The following is a 21,149-nucleotide window of genomic DNA, read 5'->3' as shown; positions in this document are numbered from 1 at the left end:
TCCGGGGGCCTGGTGAGGCCTGGATCATAATGTATGGAAAGTGCCTGGCACACAGGAACCGCTCCAAGCCTGTTCCTTTCAACTACCTCTCAGCTGACGGCTGTACTGTAACCCATTAGCCTCATCAATTTCATGGCAATGATTCTGGTTGTCTATTGCTATGTAATAACCTCCCCCACCCCCAAATTTAGAGGTTACAATGACAATTGTCTTGTATTTTGCAGAGACTGTGCAGTCTGACTGCTCCTTTCTGCTCTGTGCTGTCTGGGCCTTCAGCAGGGCCGACTCCAAGGGCTACTGTTACAGATGGAGAAACAGAGATGGGGGCTGTCAGAGGGAAGAGATCCGTCTGGAGCTAGGTAACAAGTTAAGGAAAGCTCTTTCCTGAACACTGCCACTGTGCCAGGTCCTGCAGGGGAGAAAAGACCGAAAGGCACGAACTTTTCAGTTGTTCAGACCCCCAGAGGGCAATAAAGCCACTGGAGGGATTGAATTCACATTCTCAACAGCTGGTTGCGTCGGCCCCTCAGCGACACCAGGCTTGGGAGTCTGGTGAATCTGCCCCTTACTCGCCCTTACCCTGGCTTCCTCCTCAACGAGACAGGGATTCTCTGCCCTCACAGGGTTGAGGGAGGCTTGCCTAGCAGCTAGCAGATGCTCAATACATGGCATTAAAAGAAGGATTCGTTCTCTGCTCTGCCTCTACGCATCCCAGTGCCTGCCCCCATCAGCCCGCATAGCTGGGAGAGGAGGAGAGACCTCTGCCTGCGACTAGCAGGCAGGCTGAACTCTCTCCTTCCAGCGTGGAAAATCCCCTTACGGAGAAGTCATTTGTCAAAGCCAACCGTTCAGCCGCTTTAATTTACATATTTATCAAGTCTGATTAGAATGTATTGTCTTCGACTTTCATCCTAGCTTTCACCTCTTCTCGCTTTCTCTTTCTGGGGAAACTTTTTGTTGCCCTTGTTGCAAAAGGGCACCTCGTAATTCAATTTGCATTTGCTAATAAGTCTGAAACTGAACCTGGTGAGAAATTTCTGGAGGCTGGGAGAGATGGAAGGCAGAGCACGTGTTAGGAAAAGCCTGGGCACTCAGTTCTAGTCTGATGCACTCGCACAACCAAAGGGCAACAAGTGCTCTACAGCTATTCCACGAGGATTTATTGAGCTCCTTCTGTGTGCTAGGCCCTGGGAATACAGTTTGTGAAAAAGACAGGCAAAGTCATGGCTCTAGTGTTGCTTAGAGTCTAGTGACCTCAGTTTCTGCATCTGTAAGATCAGGCAGTTGGACCAAGTGACTTCTAACGGTCTGCAAGTTCCCGTTTCTGAACACATTCTATATGTCATGTCATGGGCACAGACCCGATGTGTTGTCTCAGTTCTTACAAGACCCCTGTGAGGTTGATCCTCACTTTGCAGGTGAGGAAAGGAACAGTCTCAGAGCTCAGGGTCATGTGTGGCAGGATTTGGTTTTAACCCTTCTTCTGTCCGACTCTACAATTCAAGTTTATTACCGCAAAACCAGGCTTGATTTTTCTAGCCTAGTCTAGTCTTTGAGCCCCTGGATAGCAGGAAGAGTGTCTGCTTCCTCTCTACGTCCCCAGGGGCCAGCCCGAAGTGTGGCACATGGTCAGTGTTAGAAAATACATATAGAATTTAACTAAAAAACAAAGTCCTTCGTCCTCGGCCTTCTTGTCTTTTCGGCCTCGGGTCTGCCCTGCTCTCCTGGGCTGCCTCAGCTGAAGGCTGGTGTAGCAGGTGCTGTGCGCACCACCGCGATCGCCCTTCAGGACCAATTAATTCCCCCAGTTCCCAGCAGTGCTGGTACCTGACAGCTCACAGCTGAGTTTCTCCCTGGAAACTACGCTCAGCTGAAGGAAGCCGCTTTTCCCGAGGCTCCAGCCCAGGCCTGTGGGCAGCCCACACCCAGTAGCTGGGCCGTGCAGGATACAGAGCCAGCCCCTCACCTGCTGGGACAGCTATGCAGGACACTCCTGGCCTGGAGCTCCCCACGGGATTGATTAAAGTCGCTGCTGAGACTGTCCTAACCCTGCTTAACTCACCTCTCGCGAGAGTTGCCGAGAGCAATCCCCGGTAAGGCTTCTGCACGGCAATCTCAGCCTCTCCCAGCCTGTTTCCCAGGAGACCTGACCTCAGTAGGTACCCCGAGAGGGTGGCTGTGATTCTGACTTTCAGCAGGAGCTTGGGGGGTGCTGGGATCAAGACAGGTCGTGGCGGGACGAGCCCTCCTGCCGTCAGCCTACACCCACCCCACCCCCACCCTGGAATGCTGCCTGCCTACCTGCTCCAGGCCCAGAGTCCCGGCCCACACAGGCTCTAGAGGGACCAAGCCCAGCAGGGCAGCCTGGCCGAGGGGCGCTGCCCCTGGGACTGACAAGGTAACGACTGGCCCTAGCCCTCTGTATCTCAGGCCCATCGCCATTCGGCTTCCTTCACAGCCCTGGCAGGCATCCCCTGGGCACTCTCCAGGCACCAGCCTGCAGGGACATCACCCAAGGCAGCCCAGTGACGTGAGAGGCGGCTGCTTGGATGTTGGAGCTCTATGCCCTGGCTTCCAGACCTGGCTTGACCAGCCTTCTGCTGTGTAGCCTCCGACAAGTCACTTGTCCCTTCTGGGCCTTTCCCTTCATCTTCACAGTGAGTCCGTTCCACTTGGCGGTTCCTCAGGCTTTGCAGTTCTTCTGGCCTCTAGGAGTCTCCTATAGGTCAGAGGCCTCCTCACTGCTTTTTAAAGCCAAAAAGCGGTTTTAATATGTGGTAGACACATGAGGTATACCAGAGAGGCAGAGGCTCCTTTCCCAAATGCCTGAAATTCCAGAATTAATGCTTCATTTCTTGTCAGGAGCGTTTCTCTGTCAGGAGCACACTCTTTTCAAGAGAAATCTCTTCTCTTCTCCCATCTCATCAAGGGTAGAACATTCATTCCCTAACCTGCAACATGGATGACCGTACCTGGCAGATGTAAGATTTTAGGCCCTGGGAGGTCCAAGCCTCGCTGAGGGAATGTGACCCAGAGGGCGACGGGGCGAAGGAGCGGGAGAACTGAAAATAAACTTTGCTAACACCGCTGTTTTCTCGACGTGGGCCGGAGGCTCAGGGGGCAGGTGCTGGGCATTAGGCAGAGCAAATCTGAGCTGCGGCCTTCGGTCCTGCCTGAACGAGGCAGCAAAAGATTTATGACTGGGGCTTCCCTGGTGGCGCAGTGGTTGGGGGTCCGCATGCCGATGCAGGGGACGTGGGTTCGTGACCCGGTCCGGGAGGATCCCACATGCCGCGGAGCAGCTGGGCCTGTGAGCCATGGCCGCTGGGCCTGTGCGTCCGGAGCCTGTGCTCCGCGGCGGGGGAGGCCACGGTGGTGAGAGGCCCATGTGCCGCAAAAAAACCACCACCACAACAACAAAAAAACAAATTTATGACCACATGAGGGGTCCAGATTGAACTCTGAGTTCAGAGGAGGGTGAGGGCGCTGTGGTCTGGAGGTTTCTGGAAAGGTGTTTTGGAGGGGTTGGTTGAGACAGCACAGTCTAAGAAATTGAAGGTTTGCTTGAGAAGATAGTGACGAGGCCAGTCTGAATAACGTAGCATGTTTTATAGGGGTTTATAGAATAGTCACCCAGGGACTATTTTGCCTCGAGAAGACATGGGATGTTTAGTGATGTCCGAGCTACTTTTGATTGTCATGTGTGGTGGGGGAGGGGTGCTCGGGCAACTGTGGGTAGAAGCTAGAGATTCAGCCTATGGTGTACAACGCAGGGACCCACACAGAGTCCCCCTGCGACTATGTCTATTCCCAGGACTTCTGGCTCGGTAAATGGGACCTGCAATTAACAGGCAAAGCCATGGGGCAGGGGCAGAACATCTCTGACATAAGGTTTACCTTGTGAGCTGGGCAGCATTATTCTCATTTTACAGGGAACTGAGGCTCCGAATGTGTAAGGAATTTGCTCAAGGCCTCACAGCCAGTCATCTACGGGTCCTGGATATGAGTACTGGTCTATCTGCCCAGGAAGCCAGCAGGCTTTCCATTTGATCCCCTCAGGGGGCAGAAGAAACACAGGGACCAATGTCCTGCCCAGTGTCCCCCGTCCAGCTCTCCTCTCTCATTGAATTCACCCTCAGTCTCCCGGGCTGAGCCAGCCCTGGGTGTTTTTGCTTTCAGCAAGTCTCATCTCTACCCAGATACATTCACTGGTTCTCCAATGCCTTCAAGAAAGCTCTATCGATGCCTCCTAAACCTATATTTTCTCATAAAATTACGTACAAGAAATCCTGCACCCAGAGCATGTTCTTATATAATTCACAACTCCTATTCCCTCTTTATTGTCAGTATCAGCAACAGAGTGATTTCCTCATACTACCTTTAACGTGATGTATTTTGTAGGGAAAACTACAGAATTGTTCTGCTGATGAAATCAGATCCAACACAACAGGAACACCAGGGGTGGCCTAGGACCAGTCCTGGATGAATATTAGTTTCTTCCCTCCCCTCTCAGGGGAGGCACAGCCGAGCAGTCTAGAAGGCTAAGTAGGAGTAAGCCAGACAGAGGAACTGGGGGCTGGCATTCTAGACAGAGAGACCAGCACGAAACGCACCCAGGTGTGGAGGTGTGGGGAGAACATTCGTGCTTGCGGAGCTGCCGAGAGTAGCTGAGGCTGGTGCCTGTGGAAGGGGCTGGAGGAGTGAGGGGGCCGCCAGCTACCAGAGACAGGGGCGATGCAGGAGGCTGGGCTTGCCCGGAGGAGGACAGCAGAGCGCTGCCGATGGGTCGTAAGCAGAGCGAGTGGTGTGCTCCCTTTTGCGTTTTGGAAAGGACTCTTTGGTGGCTGGGCACATGATGGGTTGGCAAGGATGGTGCCAACACAGGGAGGCCGGTGACAGGGCTGTTTTGGTCCAGAGCGTGCTGTTGTCGCTTCCAGGATTTCCTTTTCTCCATCTTGCTATAGCAGGTGGACCTGTTCGGGCCCCGGAGTATGACAGGCAAGACTGCAACTGGTCTGGGATGGAAACCAAGAGGAGGGCATTCTCCCGACTTCGTGATGCCTTTGGGGATCATACAGTCAAGAAAATGAAAACGTTTCCTCTGTTAAAAAAAAAATCTTTCTATTATAACATTCCATATTCCCCTCCGAGGTCCCCACCCCTTCTTCCTGCACAGAATACCTCACTCCCTGTGACAAGTTATTGTCAGGAGAGACAGGGCAACGAAACTGACCGTGTGAACTTGCGGGAGAATTTTGTCCTCAGAGGGCCCAGCTGGTGCTCTGTGGGGCCTCTTGGCATCTGGGCTGGTACCTCCACCAACCACGGGTCCAGTCCATGGACAGTTGACCAGATCGATGGAGGCTCTCCCTCCATCCTGACGCCGAGGTTGTGGCTTTGCTCCTCGCTCACGCTCAGCATCAATAGATGAGATGCAAAGTTTCTTAAGTTCTACAATCAACTAGGGGAAGTGCCGCCATCGCCAGTGGGATTAATTAGTTATCTATTACTCCTAACACATTACACTAGAATTCAGCATTTTGAAAACAACAAACGTTTATTACCTCTTAGTATTGGTGGGTCAGGAATGTGGGAGCAGCTTTGCTGGCTGGCTCTGACCCCGGCTCTCTCATGAGGTTGCGGTAAGCTGTGGGCCAGGGCTGCAGTCATCTGGGGGTGGGACAGTCCTCACCAGGGGGACCTCTCCACAGGCTGCCTGAGTGTCCACAAGTCAAGGCCGCCAGAGTGAGTGATGAGAGAGAGAGAAGAAAGTACATCCACGATGGAAGCCGCTGTCTTTTTATAGCCTAATCTCCAAAGCCAAGCACCATCACCTCTGTAGCAATCTATTTGTTAGGGCAAGTCTCTGAGGCCAGCCCGTGCTGAAGGGGAGGGAGGGAGTTCACCTCTTGGAAAGAGGAGATTAATGAAGAATTTGTGGATGTATTTTTTAAAACCACCACAAGGACGCCATTTAATCTCCAAGAGGTGATATGACACGGTGGTAAAGAGCATATATTTGAGACTCAAAAAGACCTAGGTTTAATCCTGGCTCCCCCAACATTTGCTACTTATGCAGGTTTAGACAAGTCACTTAACCTTGCCAGAACTCAGTTTCCTAAAAAATAGGGGTGAGAATTGTAGATGTTTTTCATTGGGTTGCTGTGAAAATTATGATCATACATGTAAAGTGCCTGGCACGGAGTAAGTGCTGAATAAATACTACTTAGCTGCTATTGGAGCTGGATAATGTCATTGTCCTTCACAAGAGGCAGAGGAGCGTAGAGGAGGAACACAGGTGGAGTCAGACCGCCTGGGTGGGGACTCTGGCTCTGCCAGCCTTTAGCTGTGGGCAAGTCACCATGTCTATTAGCTTTGGTTTTCTGTAAAATGAAGATAATAATAGCTAGTGACTGGCCACCTAATTGGTGCTCAAGAAATATTTTATGAATAAGGAAATGGTGGCTGATAGAGGGACATTATCCCTCTATCAAAGGAGTGCTCGTGTGTGTGTGTGTGTGTGTGTGTGTGTGTGTATGAGTTGGGATGCTACACAAAATACATTTGACTGCAAACACCTTCTGTTAACTGGGGAGCCCACTGTGGCTGTCCTGGTTCTACCTGAGGGTGCCCTGTACCCCTGAGTGTGCCTCTCTCCAAGGCCTCCAGCTTTACCCTCCCTTATGTGTTTCTCTTGGGCTCATTGTTCAGCTTCTTTGCCACCCTGGCTTTGTTCAAAGCATACTTCCTTCATCATCCCTGCTGTCTCCACCAAGAATATGTTTAATTGGCTTTGCACGAGTTTGAGGATTAGGTAACAGGATTGGGGTGGGAGTGGAAGTCCCATGTCACACCACCTCAGAGCTGCTACATTACCTTAAACTGATTTTGCAAATGAAAGCAAAAAGCTAAGCAAAGGAGACCCATGCATTTTGCCTAAAGATGATTATAACGCTCTTTTACGGCCTCCTAAATGACAAAGCAATTTGTTACCTGCCTGCGTCAACATTTGCTTATATTAGCACCTGAGACGCTTGATTTTTATTAGCCCCACGTTATCATTTTATGAAGACGCAGGGGCTCAGTAAAATGAGTGTGCAAATAGAATGCCCATTTTGCATTTCCCTGTGGTCAGCAGAAATGCTGAATGCAATTGAGTTGATACCAGGTCAGGGGAGACATCCATAAAGATAGCCTTCACTGAGACCTTGGTAATGTCATTTTTCATTTCTACGCTGCTGGGATAGATGGGGTCAGTGTTAGTGTGTTTTAAAAGGGCTTGGTGACATTTTGTTTTTTGTATTTTAAGTGAAAAAGCAATATACATACTAAGACATAGCTCAACTCCCACCAGCAATAAGGGATGAAACCAAACTCCCTTGTGTACATTGTAGATGGAAACGCAGTAGATGTAGAATCTGACACTGCTCTTGGTGGATCCGGGAGGAGACAGACAGGGGAGTGAATGGGGCACTGGGCTGGGACTCTGCCACTGCTACTGCATGACCTTGGACATGTCCCCTCCTTCTGTGAGCCTCAGTTCCCTCACCTGTAAGATGGAGTTGATACTGTCCACCTCACAGAGGCATGATGAAGATTAAATAAGATAGTGTGTGTCTAAATTTCTTTATAAACCAGGATCTGTATGAGTATGTTTTACTTATTAATTGAATAGCCAGTTCCTGACCACCTTTCCACACAGAATCCTGGGAAAATCATTAAACATACACCATGAAAGTCACAGTTTCTCCCTTGAGGAGCTTGTATTCAGTCCAGGAGATGTTCAGGTATCTAACTTCTCTTTTAAACCATAAACTTCTTAAGAGCAGGTGAGCCTTCTCTCTCTCCCTTTGCTCCTAAAGGCGCTTAGCACAGAACCGAGAACAGAGTGAGTTCTCAAGTATGCATTTTGGCTTCATTATATGTTTTGCTGTCTTATAGGGACCTAATATTAGGGAAGCAGTGACCTCAAAACTGGTCACCCAATAGACCAGGCAAGTCCTAAGCTTTCAGATCCAGGTATAATAGGGTTAATTTTTTTTTTTTTTTAATTTTAGTCTCTGACTTGGTGCATCAATTGTTGGGGTCATGAATCACATTCTCAAATAACCTGTCCTAGCATTTCAGAAGCAGAAAGCCAGTTTAAGATCTCTGCCTCCCCTCTCCATCCAGATTGTCCACTAATGTAGATGGGATCCTTTAATCGAACGCCTCTCAGTGTTCATGTCTGAATTTCCTTCAGGTCATTGTTCTGTTCTGTGTCAATCAGTCCTTCTTCTGCCCATGGCTAAGCACCCTCTTCCTGTCCCTCCTTTCTAGGAATGTCACTCTTGGTTACTGCTTTTGTCTAATAATATATTTGCACAATGCTAAACTTTATTATACAAATGAGACTTCCGTAGAGGCAGCAAAAGCATGGGCTTTGACTTTGGCCCATAATTTTCTACTTCTTTGTATGTCTAATACCTTTTACTGGATGATGAATATTGTGAATTATACATTGTTGAATATCTGGATTTTGTTGTCTTCCTTTAAAGACAGTTGGACTTTATGTAGCAGGCAGTCAATTTTGTTGTTGTTGCTGTTCAGCTTGATCCATCTGAGATTTATTTTAAATTTTTGTTAGAGTGAGTCTTGGGTGGTTTAGCCCCACCACTAAGGCATGGCTCTTCTGGATTCTCTACCAAATGCCCTGAATGATCAATGCGGACTTCCACTTGGGAGGTGGGAGCTCAAATGATTCCTAGCCCTATGTGAGCCCTGAGAATGTGCAGTTCACAGCTCCCTGGTCGTTTTTTTCATGACATCATGGAGATTCACCCTGTATACGCACATCTTGGGACCCAGCAAAGACTCATGAGGACCCCTTTATGGATTCCTGGAACTCTTTTTCTACAGAGCTTCCTCTTCTCTGAAATATACAGAGTTTCCCCACAACCACCACCTGGTTCAGACTCCCTGAACTTCAATCTCAGTGAGATTTCCATGCTCTGTTGAGGATACCTCTCTCTGCTCTTTGGTCTGGGGTGGGCCTCCAGGCAAAAAACCAGGGCAGTCATGGGGCATGCCTCATTAGTTTTCCTTTTCTCATGAGTTAGTCTTGCTCATGAGTTAGTCTTGTTCAATGTCTGAAAAGAGTTGTTTTGTATATTTTGTCCAATCTTCTAGTTGCTTAAGGTGAGAGAGAAATCTGGTCCCTCTTACTTCATCAAGGCCAAACAGAACTTGGATTCTAATCTCAGCTCTACCCTATGTAGCTCTGTAGGTAGAACTTTAACAAGTTATATAACCTCTCTGAGCCCCAGTTTCTGTCTCAGTAAAAGAAGTATTAACTGTCATGTTTCTGTAAGGATTATAAATAATGTGTATAATGTGCCGGACACAAAAGGTGCTATTTAAGTGGCAGCTGCTACTATTACTAATATAAATAGCTACCTATTTTACTCCATCAGTTACTAAATTTTTACTGTGTACTAGGCAATATGTAAGCTTGTTAAATTATGACAACAACCCTATGAAGAAACTATCCACATTTATAGATTAACACATTGAAACTCAAAAAGGACACATAACTTGCCTAGTTTCATGGTCAGTGGATCTGGGATTTGACGTTGCTCTTATGACTTCTTCAGATGATTGTAACATTAATATGATCAATTGCACAGAAGAACAGAAATGTAGTTATTTAATATTGGGTGACCAGGAACATAATACAATTAGTGGTTTTAACCCAATGATTTAAGAGATAAATGTAAAGCACCCTTTCCCTGCCCCTCCCACACACATACATAACAACTCCCCATCTCAGCTGTCCTCCTTAGTAACCTACTTCCATTTTATCTTACAGACAACCTTTGGGAGGGGGCAGAGCAAAAGGTGGTATTCATCACAGGACGAATCCACCCAGGGGAAACACCCTCTTCATTTGTGTGTCAAGGTAAGTTGCAAGATCTCATGGGCATCCCGTGTCTCCCCTGCACATCCATCTGGGGCACTGTGATGGCCTCTGGGACAGTATGGTCACATGCAGAGTCCTTATCTTGGATGAGAATTTACTTCACTTCTCAAGAGGCTACACCTGATCCCCATTAGCATTTGTTTCACTAAATGTTCATCGACTACACGTATGCATGGAAGAATGGATGAATGAATGGATGGATGGGTGGATAGACAGATGAATAGGTAGAGTTCTCCTGTATGTGCTAGATTGAGGATGGGAGTCATAGAGTCGTCTGCACTTCCTAGCTTTGTTTTACATGTCTCCAGTGGTTTACAAAAAAATAAATCTGGTCTCCTTCCACCCATCATCACCACCACCACCACCACCAACAATAAAAATTCTGGTCCCAGGTCAAATCATATATTGGCAGAAGTGTGGTGGGCTGGGGAAGTAAGAATTGAAAGTTATCTGTTCGTTCAGTCAATAATTCACTTAACAAACAGCTTTTGAAATACTGTACCAACCATGAGAAGGAATGCATGCTTCATATCAGACAACCAGAGGTAAATAAGAGGTAATTTCTCTTCTCAAATGTATCTGTTTGTAATTGAATTTTTATTTATTATTAAGTAGTTAATCCATATAAAATATATAGTCAGCAGTATATATACATGCATGTATATATATACACATATATATTCAATTAGTCAGCAATATAAATATATTCAATAGTGTATAAATAATAATTTAATGAATGCCCAAGTTCCCACCAGCTTAAGAAGCTGAATATTATCTATTCCTTTTAAATCCTGTCTTTCCTTCCCCCTCATACAAATAACCATCAGCTTGAATTTTGTATTTGTCCTTCTTAATAGTTTTACTACACATGTAAGCATTCCTGAACAATGTATTTTTTAGTTTTGCATGTTTTTGAACTTTATAAAAATGGTATCATTCTATATGTGTTGGAACTTGAATAGCTGTCATTCAATTGTTTTCATCATGTATTCTATTCCATGTCTGTCTATACCTCAACTTACCTATCCGTTCTCCTGAAGATGGACCATTAGGTTGTGTACAGTGTATTTTCTTACAGACAGTGCTGATACAAATGTGTCCTATTTGTATCCCACAAATGTGATACATAGGTGTCACCTTGTGGGCCTTGTGCACGTGTGCAGATACTTTTCTAGGGTGTATAACTGTGGAATGCAATTGCTCTGCAAGTGGCTCGCCACTTCCCAGCAGTTCGGTTTCCTCAAATGTAAAATAAATTATTATATCAATATGTATCTGGGAAGGCTGTTATGAAACTGGCATGAGATGAATGTAAACAAACACCCAGTCCTGTGTCTGGCATACAGCAGGCCCTCAACAGATGTCACCCCCTTCCCCATGGGATCTGAGAAGATGAAGCAGGTAATCTGCTTTGTAAACTCTAAGGCACTCTGCAAACACATATGGGCCTTATTTTCCCCGTTCGTCTCCTTACAAGGCTGTGGTTAGGCACCACTTCCTCCCTCTTGGTTTCAGACACGGAGCCTGAGCTTCAGGGAGAGGAAGTGATTGCCCAAAGACAAGCAGCTCTTCAGAGGCATGGCTGGGGGGTCTCAACTCCCCGCTCCGGCCACCTTAGCTGCCTCCTTGGCATTCTCACTTCCAGCCTCCTTCTTCCCCGCACTGTCCTTGCAGTAACCTCTCGCAGGGCCCTCCTGCTTGGACCAACTTCTTTACTGGCAGCCATCTGTCAGTTACTAAACTTGGCAGCAGCCTGTTCCCCAGCTGATCAGATGCAACTCTTTTGTCCTTATTTGTGAAAAGACAGTAGCCTTACCATCAATACTTCATCCCTGGGAGCCCACACTTCCGTGCCCACCCCGTCTGTGGGCAGCAGACAGAGGGTAGGGTCACTATCCCATTTTACAGAGGAGGCCTGAGGCACAGAGAAGTCGAGAAGCTCCCAGGTGCTCCCTCTGTTGACCCTGGATGGTGCTGAGTTTATCGATAGACTCAGTGCTGTCTATCACTGAGGCTTTCAGTCAATGTTCGCTCCTTGACAGAGGCTTTAATGCCTTCCCACTACCTTCTCAGGATCAACTCCCAACTCCTTGGCATGACACTCACAATTCTCCACGGTGTGGCCCTTGCCAGGGGGCCTTGGCCTCATTATATCCCAGCTCCACACAACTTAATCCCTGGACAGTCTTCTCCACACCACTGGGCCTTTGCACCTGCTGCCGCTCTGCCTAGGAGGTTTTGTGCCCACTCCCTTCAGCCCCCTGCTTTGTGCCTGCCTTGTGGGTTACCCAGTGGTCATCTTTTTGGCCCTGATCTGTTATGCATTTGATTTATATTTGTTGCTCTCCCTTTAAACCTAGCTGTTTGAGACCCAGGGCTGGATCTCAGAGTGTCATTTTCCACATCTGTAAAATGTGCATTGTCTTGTTCATTTCATGGGGCTGTTGTGAGGAACAAACGCTGTCTTGGCTCTCGGATGCTAAATCTGAGTCCAGAAAGAGGAACCTCCAGTTCACAGAACCAGTAAAGAGAGGAGGGGGCTTTGCGGCTGGGTCTGCCAAGCCTGTGCATGCTCTTTTGCTGGAGGAGTGAGGGGGCCTAGAAGGACTAGAGGGCCAAGCTTCCTGCCTGGAAGAGCAGAGTGTTCTGGCCACCCCACAACAACCAGTACATTTGACATGTGAGACTGGGAGGCTCAGGGGAGAGAGGTGGCTGACCCAGGATCACACAGCTAATTCATGGCGGATGTGACGCCGGGACCCATCTCCCCAGACCTGGTCTTCCTCTGTCCCTATCTCTGTAACTGCCACTTAAGACACACAATTCACCCTTCCTGAGGCAGCTCAAGACAGGCAGGATTCCCCCACTTCGCCAATGAGGAACTGAGGCATGGTCTTCCCCAAGGGCCTCCCAGCCCCCTGGCGACAGCCCAGACCACGGCCCCGTGGGGCTCAGCTAGGGCTTTCTTCCCTAGACCCAGCCCTCAGCTGGATTCCCCTCCCCAGCCCACCTTGTTCTGGGGAGGGCAGGGGGGTGGGTCTAAGGCCTGGAAGATTGATTGCCGAGGTACCTTTGGTTCTGTTAACTCTGTTTCCCCATTAACTGGCTCAGTGACCTTGAGTGGAGGACAAACATTTGGGGCCTGGTCATCCCCATCTGGCTGGGACCTCGGTTCTCACGGCCGAGCTGCTGATGCACCTGCTGCTGGGAGTAGAGTGAAGTCCTGTCGTGGCAGGGCTCTGGCGGGGGTGGCATTCGGCGGTGGGGGGGGGGGGGCTGTGACTTCCTCAAGGCTCTGCATGTTGGGGAGACGGCTGCTTGTCAGTCACCCTCTACTGCCCCCAACCCCACTCCTGGCCTCTGGGAGGCCAAACTGTCCTTGTTTTCCAACTACGGTGTGGGAGGTCAAGGTCACTCCCACGTGGCTCTGTAGCAGAGTGTGTGTGAGCTGTTGTCTCTGGGGCTACACCACCTGGATTTGAAGCCCGGCTCCCCCACTTGGTACAGGATGACCTTGGGGATGTCCTGTAACCTCTCCTTGCCTCAGTCCCCTTATCTCAAAAGGAGAATAATAATAGAGATCCTGCCTCATAGGGTTGTTGTGGAGATTAAATGAGTTAATAACCATAAAATACTTAAGATGGCACTTGGAATGCAGTAAGCACTGAAGAAGTGTTATTCGCAGGGGAGGAAGTAGCGTTCATGGAGCATCCGCAGGTGCCCAGGATGGTTCCTCTTATCCTTACTGGGAACCCAAACCCAGGCATGTGACTCCTGTACCACGTGCCCTGCCTTCCTGGCCTCCTTCCCAAGAGAGCCATTAGCTAAACCCTCCTCGTTTACCCACGTGGGAGACCACGGAGCACGTCAGAAGTTCGGCCGGGACTGCGCGTCAGAGCTCCGACCTCCGGTTGAGTGAATATTCTTGCGCTGACGCTTTCTGGAGTTGTTGGCGCATGGCTCACTGAAAAGTCCCACCTGCAGAGCGCCTGCCCCTTCAGACCGTTCATAAATGAATCGGTTAAGCCCATGCATATGCCACACGACCGTGGAAGGTGTGCCACCCTCAGGAGACAGCAGGGGCGTGTGCATCGCTGAGGCTTTAGACTTGAGCAGCCCTGAGTCGGAATCCTACCACTTCGCCTCCGCTCTGGGGACCCTCGCTCGGCAAGTCCTCAACTCTCGCAGCCTGTTTCTCTGCCTATAAAATGCGGCAGCAACGTGGTCCTCCAGGAGCTGCTGTGAGGATTCAGGGAGCCCTGCTCAACGTGCCAAGGGGCCCACCAGGCCCTCCCTCTGGGAGCTCACTCTTCCGGGGTGTCCTGTGCGGGCAGGGAGAGGAGGCGGGGAATACACACACACACACTCACAACCACCAGGACACCAGGACCCAGCACAACCCAGCATTTCCCACAGTGAGGTGGTGACCGATGCCCCTTTCTCCCTCCCCTCCCCAACTCTGTTTTCCTCTCTCCCTCACCTGTTCTCCATCTTCCCCTTCCCCCTCTCGCCCATACAGCCTCACAGATGCCTGAAACCGGATCCCTAAGGGGTTGTCACGGGGCCTTTTGCTTCCCCAGACTTGTCCTTTCATTTGTGAAATGGGCAGAGTTGGGGATAAGAGGGTAAGAACTTAGATTCTGTGAACTTCAGTCTCTTCAGGGCGAGACTGCCTGTGATTCCATAATTCGGGGCCCTTGGGCTCAGCTGAGGGCAGACAGGGGCCTGGTACACGGTCAGGGTGGGGTCTAGAGTGGCTCCTGCCACGTGACCCACATTCTGAGCCCAGCAGAGACCCCAGCCGACTGTCTTGCTTCAAGCCTGGGCTCTTCCCATTGCACTGTATTCTGCCTATTAGCCGGAAACAGCAACAGTAAACCTTATACAGAACTCTCTAGAGAAAAATCATGTGAGCATATATGCAAATCATCCTGCACATCACATGCAAATAGACTCCTGGCTCTTTCCATCTTGGCTTTGTGGAAAGGGCACCACTCTGAAGCCAGTAGAACTGGACCTGAATCCCAGCCAGGCCCCTGTGAGACACTCAGCAAGTGTCTCACCCTCACTTTGTTTCCCTGTCTGCAAAACAGAGCCAGTGTAATTACAGGTCAACCCATCACTGGTCCATATTTTATTCATGCCTTTCTCATATATCTATTGAGGACTTTCCAGGCCCCAGTGCTGAGCTAGGCACTGACAAAATCATCGTAAAAATGTAGAGCTGTCCTTGCCCTCCTGGAGCTCACAGGCTGGAGAGAAAACAGATTTGCACAGCGGATGCAAGCCTCAATCCCCCAAACTCAGAGGTACTGGAAATATGACTTTCCTTACTTTTCTAAAACTGAACTCAGTTTCCATTTTGAGGCACCATTCTGCCAGGGGCCAGAAACTTAATCTCAGTCATTTTGGTGTCACCTTTCCCCAAGATTGTGTGATTTAAGCCAAGATTATTGATGCTCCTGGGGGTAGTAGACAAATAGTCTTGTCATCAGTGTCATCATCTATCCACACGGCTTCCCCTCCATCAGCGGCTTCCCCGTGACTCTCTGGGCTTTGGTCACTGCAGAGCCCCTGCAGGTCACCACCATGTCAGACCCTGCCTCCTGACTGCAGGCCTCTTTTATGTTTGCTGGCACTTTGCTAGGTCTGTGCCCCTATTGCCACCTTGTCACCCTTCGGGACATCTGTCCATTATTATAACTTCCCTCCAAACCACATTCCATGCTGTAGCCAGGGGAAACTCTCCAAAGCCCAGATCTGACCCTAACCTTGCAATGGCTCTCCTGTGCCCTTTATATTCTTCAGCAGGACTAACAAGTCCCCACTTACCTCTCCTGCTTCTCTCTCAACATCCTCCCACCCTCACACCTTCAACCAAACCAAATAAGAGCAATGAGTAAACAACAGACTTCCTATGTGCCAGACACTTTGCTAACATTAACTCACTGAGATCCTCACAATAACTCACATGGTAGTTATTATTATTATTTTCTTCGTAACTGAAGAGGAAACTGAGGAACCAAGAGCTTAAGACCACACAGCTAGTCCAGTTTCAGAGTCTGTGCCTTTCTTTCTTTCTTTCTTTCTTTCTTTCTTCCTTCCTTCCTTCCTTCCTTCCTTTCTTTTTGGCTGCGTTAGGTCTTCGTTGCTGCGCACAGGTTTTCTCTAGCTGCGGCAAGCGGAGGCTACTCTTTGTTGCAGTACGCGGGCTTTTCTTTGCGGCGTGCAATCTTCTCATTGCGGTGGCTTCTCTTGTTGCAGAGCATGGGCTCTAGGCATGTGGGCTTAGTAGTTGTGGTGCACGGGCTTAGTTGCTCCGCGTCATGTGGAATCTTCCCGGACAAGGGACCGAACCCGTGTCCCCTGCACTGGCAGGCAGATTCTTAACCACTGCACCACCGGGGAAGTCCCTCAGAGTCTGTGCCTTTAATTACAAAGCTATGCCCCCTGGAATTGAAGAGCTCTAGCAAACAGGCTGTCTTCTTTCTCACCTCCCAGCCTTTGTGTAAGACCCTCCCTCCCTGGGACACTGTCCCCTGGCACCCCTTTCATCTGGCTCACTCTACTCATCCTTTAAGTTGCCATGGCCTCTTCCTGACCCCCAGGCTGGGTCAGGAGTCCCCTGAGTTCCCAGAGCTCCCTGTGCTGTTCCCACCAGAGCCTTTGCCAGTGGGTACAGTGGGGGCTGCTTTCTCTCCATGCACCCTTTGAGCAGGAACCTCTCACGCATCTTGGAATGCCGAGCTCATGGCAGGGACCTGGCCCTGCGAATGTTTGTGCAATGAGTGATTATCAGCACAACTAACCCTCTACAGTAAGTCCCCTACATATGAATGAGTTCCATTCTGAGAGTACGTTCGTAAGTCCAATTTGTTCATAAGTCCAACAAAATTAGCCTAGGTACCCAACTGGCACAACTGGGTACAATTGGCCATAGAGTACTGTACTATAATAGGTTTATAATACTTTTCACACAAATAATACATAACAAACAAATGCAAAAAATAAAGAAAACATTTTAAATCTTACAGTACAGTACCTTGAAAAGTACAGTAGTGCAGTACAACATCTGGCATACAGGGACTGGCACTGAGTGAACAGGCAAGAAGAGTTACTGACTGGAGGAGGGAGAGGAGCTGGGAGATGGTAGAGCTGAAGGATCGTCAGCGATAGGACACGGAGGGCGAGCTGCAATGTCACTCATGCCTGACGCTGATGGCACAGGTTCTGGTTCCTTGCTGGATTCAATTCTATCTACCCTCTTGAAAAAATGATCCAGTGATGTCTGGGTAGTAGCTCTTTTTCTTCTCATCATAGATGACATGGTAGCATTGGATTGCATTCTGAACTGTTGCTGCAGCCTTCATGTACCATTCTACATTCAGGTCCTGTGCCTCAGAAACTAACAGTGCCTCCTCAAATAAAGAAAATCCCCTTGCCATTTCTTGTGTCATGCATCTCTTCAGTTCTTCAGTTACTTCTTCCTCTTGTCTCTCTTTGTCCTTTCTGTGGGCCTCCAGTTCCATCAGGTCTTCATTAGTAAGCTCCTCATGTTACACAGCAAGTTCAATGAAGTCATCCTCTTGCAAATCTAGCCTGAAATAAAGATACTGTACTACCGTACTCTATACAGTACTGTACAGTAGAGTATACAAAAGCATAACTACTTGTAGAGGATGCATGCACATGACAGTGTGCACGTGAACTAACTTATGTGATTGGACATTTGAACGCACGTTCGCATCTTTGAAAGTTCGCAACTTGAAAGTTCGAATGTAGGGGACTTACCGTACTTTGTTAAGGTTGAATGAATTCCTGGGACCAATCTATCAATAGGCATTTATTAGGCACCTGCTGTGTGCCTCGCGCTGAACCAAGTATACTGGGAGAGATAACAGTAATGGATGTTCAGTTGTGGTTTGCCTGGCGAGGGTCATCGTGGCCAGGCGAGGTTGGCAGGGCAGTGAGGTCCGCCGCCCAGCTTTCACTTCAGATCCTCTGCCACTTTTCCTTCTTCTCCTCCAGCCTCGCTAGCCTCCAGCCCTGCTTTCTTCCACCTTCCTGATTACATCGGTTCAAAGGAAAGGACCTGCAAACTTGTTTACTTAAGGGACAGAGACTGATTTTAAGGGGGTGGATTATGTCTCCCAGCAGGAGAGAGATGATTCTCCTCACTTAACAGATGAGAATTCTGCTACTCTGGGGGAGAGGAATGAAGTAGATGGAATCATAGGCTGTTGGTGTGGGTTGCATCCTTGGGAACCCCTGGATTCTTTCTTCTAAATTTATCAATGAACCAAAACTAGAACCCCAGTTCTCTAACTGCTGGTTTGTTGGCTTCTCCAATTGAGTACCTTGTCCCCAAATCCCATAGTCAGTCAGCTTCACAGACAAGGACTCCTGGTTCTAAACTGCATTCTACTGTTTTAGTACTCCACTGCCTTTCAACCTTTGATCCGAGTGAGTTTATGAGAGCACATCACAGTGTTCAGGCGCTGTGCCAGGCAGTCAAAAGGCAGGGGTTCTAACCCTGTCCCACCTCAGTCTTCCAGGTTCAGTGTTGTTACCTCTGTATCAAGACGAGGAAACTGGTCAGAGAAAGCTAACAACCGGTGAAGAGTCACAGGCAGGTCCCCAGGTCCACACGCTCTCTGCTTCCTCGGTCCATGCCGTGCTTGGGCCCATAGTGGGGGATGGCATTTCCTCTCCACTCTGACTTTCTCCGACATTCCTCCTCCTACTTCTCTTCACTTACCACCCCCTCCCACACCAAATACAAGTGGAAGATCTCCTCCTAGTTTCCTGATCAATAGGAAAGACTCCTGTTGAACAGTATCTTACCTCAAGCCAAGAAATGAGTCTAAAACCTCTGCTTTCCCTGCCCCATACTCACTCTGGGTGGCTGCAGCCTCCGGTCTGGCTTTGTTTCCTCTCATCCTTTTATTAGCTGCCTCATCGGCAGCCCAATTAACCTGCTCATCTGTGAAGGAGGATGGCTCACAATGAGCTCCTCCGTTTCCAGAAGCCATCCTCTGAGGCAGCACGGCCAGGCCCTGAGCACAGGCTGGCTCCTTGACGGAGGGCTGCCCCAGGAGCCAGGGTCAATTAGTGGACAGATTAAGCAATTACTAGCCCCTAACAAGGGTGCCTGGCATCATTACCCTGCCTGTTTACTGGCAAACTGCAGCTTTCATACGAAGACCAACAAATAAATTAGGGCATCTGGTCGACTGCCGCTTCGGCGGCGAAGTAAATGATGTCCAACTGGCTCTCGGCTGCCCGTGGATTCTCAGCCCCGGCCTAATGAAAAGCCCAAGATGTCCCTCACTGGCCATGGCAGCTCTGAATGTGCCTCTGAGCGACTTCTCATTCCAAGGGCTAAGTGCCTGCCGCTGGGCCTGTGGCTCGTTCTTAGTTACCCCGCTGCTTCCTCCTGTCTGGCTGTCAAAACCTACTTCTCTTTCAGGGCCCAGCTCAAAAGCTTCTTTCTTCTTGATGCCTTTCCTGCTCTCTCCAGCAGGAGAGGAGTTCTCCTTCTGTACTTCGGGAGGGTTTTGGACTCTCCTATCTCTTCCCAGCATTACAGGAATTTCATGGAATGCCAGAGCTCCATTTAGCCTACTTTTCTCGGGTCTCTGATGAATAAGTAGAAATGTGGAGAAAAGGAGGGACAAGGCAAGGACTCAGTTCTTGTTTTCTCACCCGCTCTCCTGTAGATATATGTGGGCCATCGCCAGGATATCAACGACAGCAGTGACAGAGTCAGGTTTGCCCTTCAGGACAATCCCTCTGGCTATAGTGATGAGGGCTCATTCTAGAGGTGGCTGCTGTCACCTAAGTCAGATGTGGTTGTTCTCATCCAGGCCAAGTATGATGGTGGCTTAGAATAGAAGAGAGGCAGAGGGATGGAGATGAGGGGCAGATTTGCTAGCTTCAAGGAAGAGACTTGGAGACCCCCTGAATGTGGGAGGCGGGTCATGGAGAATTCAACTCTTCTAAATCTGGTGACCTGAAGGCGAGGTAGTTGTTGGTGCCAGTGAAAAGCAGAGAGGGCAGCCAGCCCCAGAGTCTGGGAACAGAGGACCCTCAAAGTGGGGAAAGGAGCAGGCTTGGGGGCATTGACAAAACCTCCCTGTCCTCTTGTGACTTCTCCTTTGTGTTTCCTGGTGCACCCATCAGCCGCTTGAGGACTGAGACCCCTAAGGTCCCTGACTCCATCGTCATCCAATCTGATGGCAGCCTTTAGCCAACAGTGCGTCCATTAGGGAGCAGCTCTAAAGTTATTGTTTAGAGTTATCCTGCCTCTCCCCCATCTCTGTCTGTCAAGACGCAGGGGCCCCTCCAAGGCACAGCTCATATGCTGTCTTTTCCTGGAGGCCCACCCTGTGCTTTTTAGCAAGACATGCTCTCCCCCAGCCCATGAACTTCAATATTACATCTTGAACTGTCTCTTGGAAACAGAGATATTATTTGTAAAATTCACTGGGCAACACCTAGTCCACAGCCGTACATTCACAGTGGCTAACAACATAGGCCCAAATCACCTGTTGAGCTGTGTTTTCCCAGCCGAGGGAAATGTGCTCCTCCTTCCTGAAACACTTTGAGGTTAACCCAGGTGCTTCTCTTTCTCCAGGGATCATTGACTTCCTCATAAGCCAGCACCCTATTGCTCGTGCCCTACGGGAACACCTGGTCTTCAAGATTGCACCCATGCTCAACCCTGATGGCGTCTACCTGGGCAATTACAGGTGAGGGAGGGGAGAGAATGCTTGGATGGTGGTGTGGAAGCAGGAAGAAAAAGGGGATAGGTTTCTGAGGAAGAATTTTCAGACGACCCATGAGTTCATTAGAGGAAGTTTCACTCTGGTCCTTGAGAATATGACTAATGGGCCTTGGCTGTTTCGTTCACAGTCACCTGAGGTCACTTGCTGGAGTTTTCTGGGCAGCTTGCCGGACCAGGAATCAGGGGACTTAATATCAGTTTTGGCACCTACTTCCTGCGTAACCTTGGGGAATTCACTTTCCCTCTCTGATGCATTTCAGTTTCTCTTGCATAATTAAGACAATAATTACTTACCTGGCAGGGCACTTGTGAGCATCAAAGGAAAAGGTGGCAATGAACGTGCTTTGCAGAATATCATATGGTGGTGATAAGGGTTACTGTTTTGTTTCCGGGTTTCTTCTTGGA

General features: G+C 49.1%; 1 protein-coding gene across 2 annotated transcripts in view; it reads left to right on the top strand.

The window, feature by feature from the left end:
- The window catches only part of AGBL4 (AGBL carboxypeptidase 4), a 1,401,741-nt gene that overhangs the window by 1,241,592 nt on the left and 139,000 nt on the right, over positions 1 to 21,149 (top strand). For both annotated transcript variants that reach the window (XM_067726072.1, XM_067726070.1), the window contains exons 7-8: positions 9,848 to 9,937; positions 20,595 to 20,709. In XM_067726072.1, the coding sequence (XP_067582173.1) occupies positions 9,848 to 9,937; positions 20,595 to 20,709 (205 nt within the window). The remainder of the gene's footprint in view (positions 1 to 9,847; positions 9,938 to 20,594; positions 20,710 to 21,149) is intronic.

This window comes from Pseudorca crassidens, chromosome 2 (genome assembly GCF_039906515.1).
Source record: "Pseudorca crassidens isolate mPseCra1 chromosome 2, mPseCra1.hap1, whole genome shotgun sequence".
Taxonomy (NCBI): domain Eukaryota; kingdom Metazoa; phylum Chordata; class Mammalia; order Artiodactyla; family Delphinidae; genus Pseudorca; species Pseudorca crassidens.
Note: the sequence above shows the minus strand (reverse complement) of the source record. Positions and strands in the feature narration are given on the sequence as shown.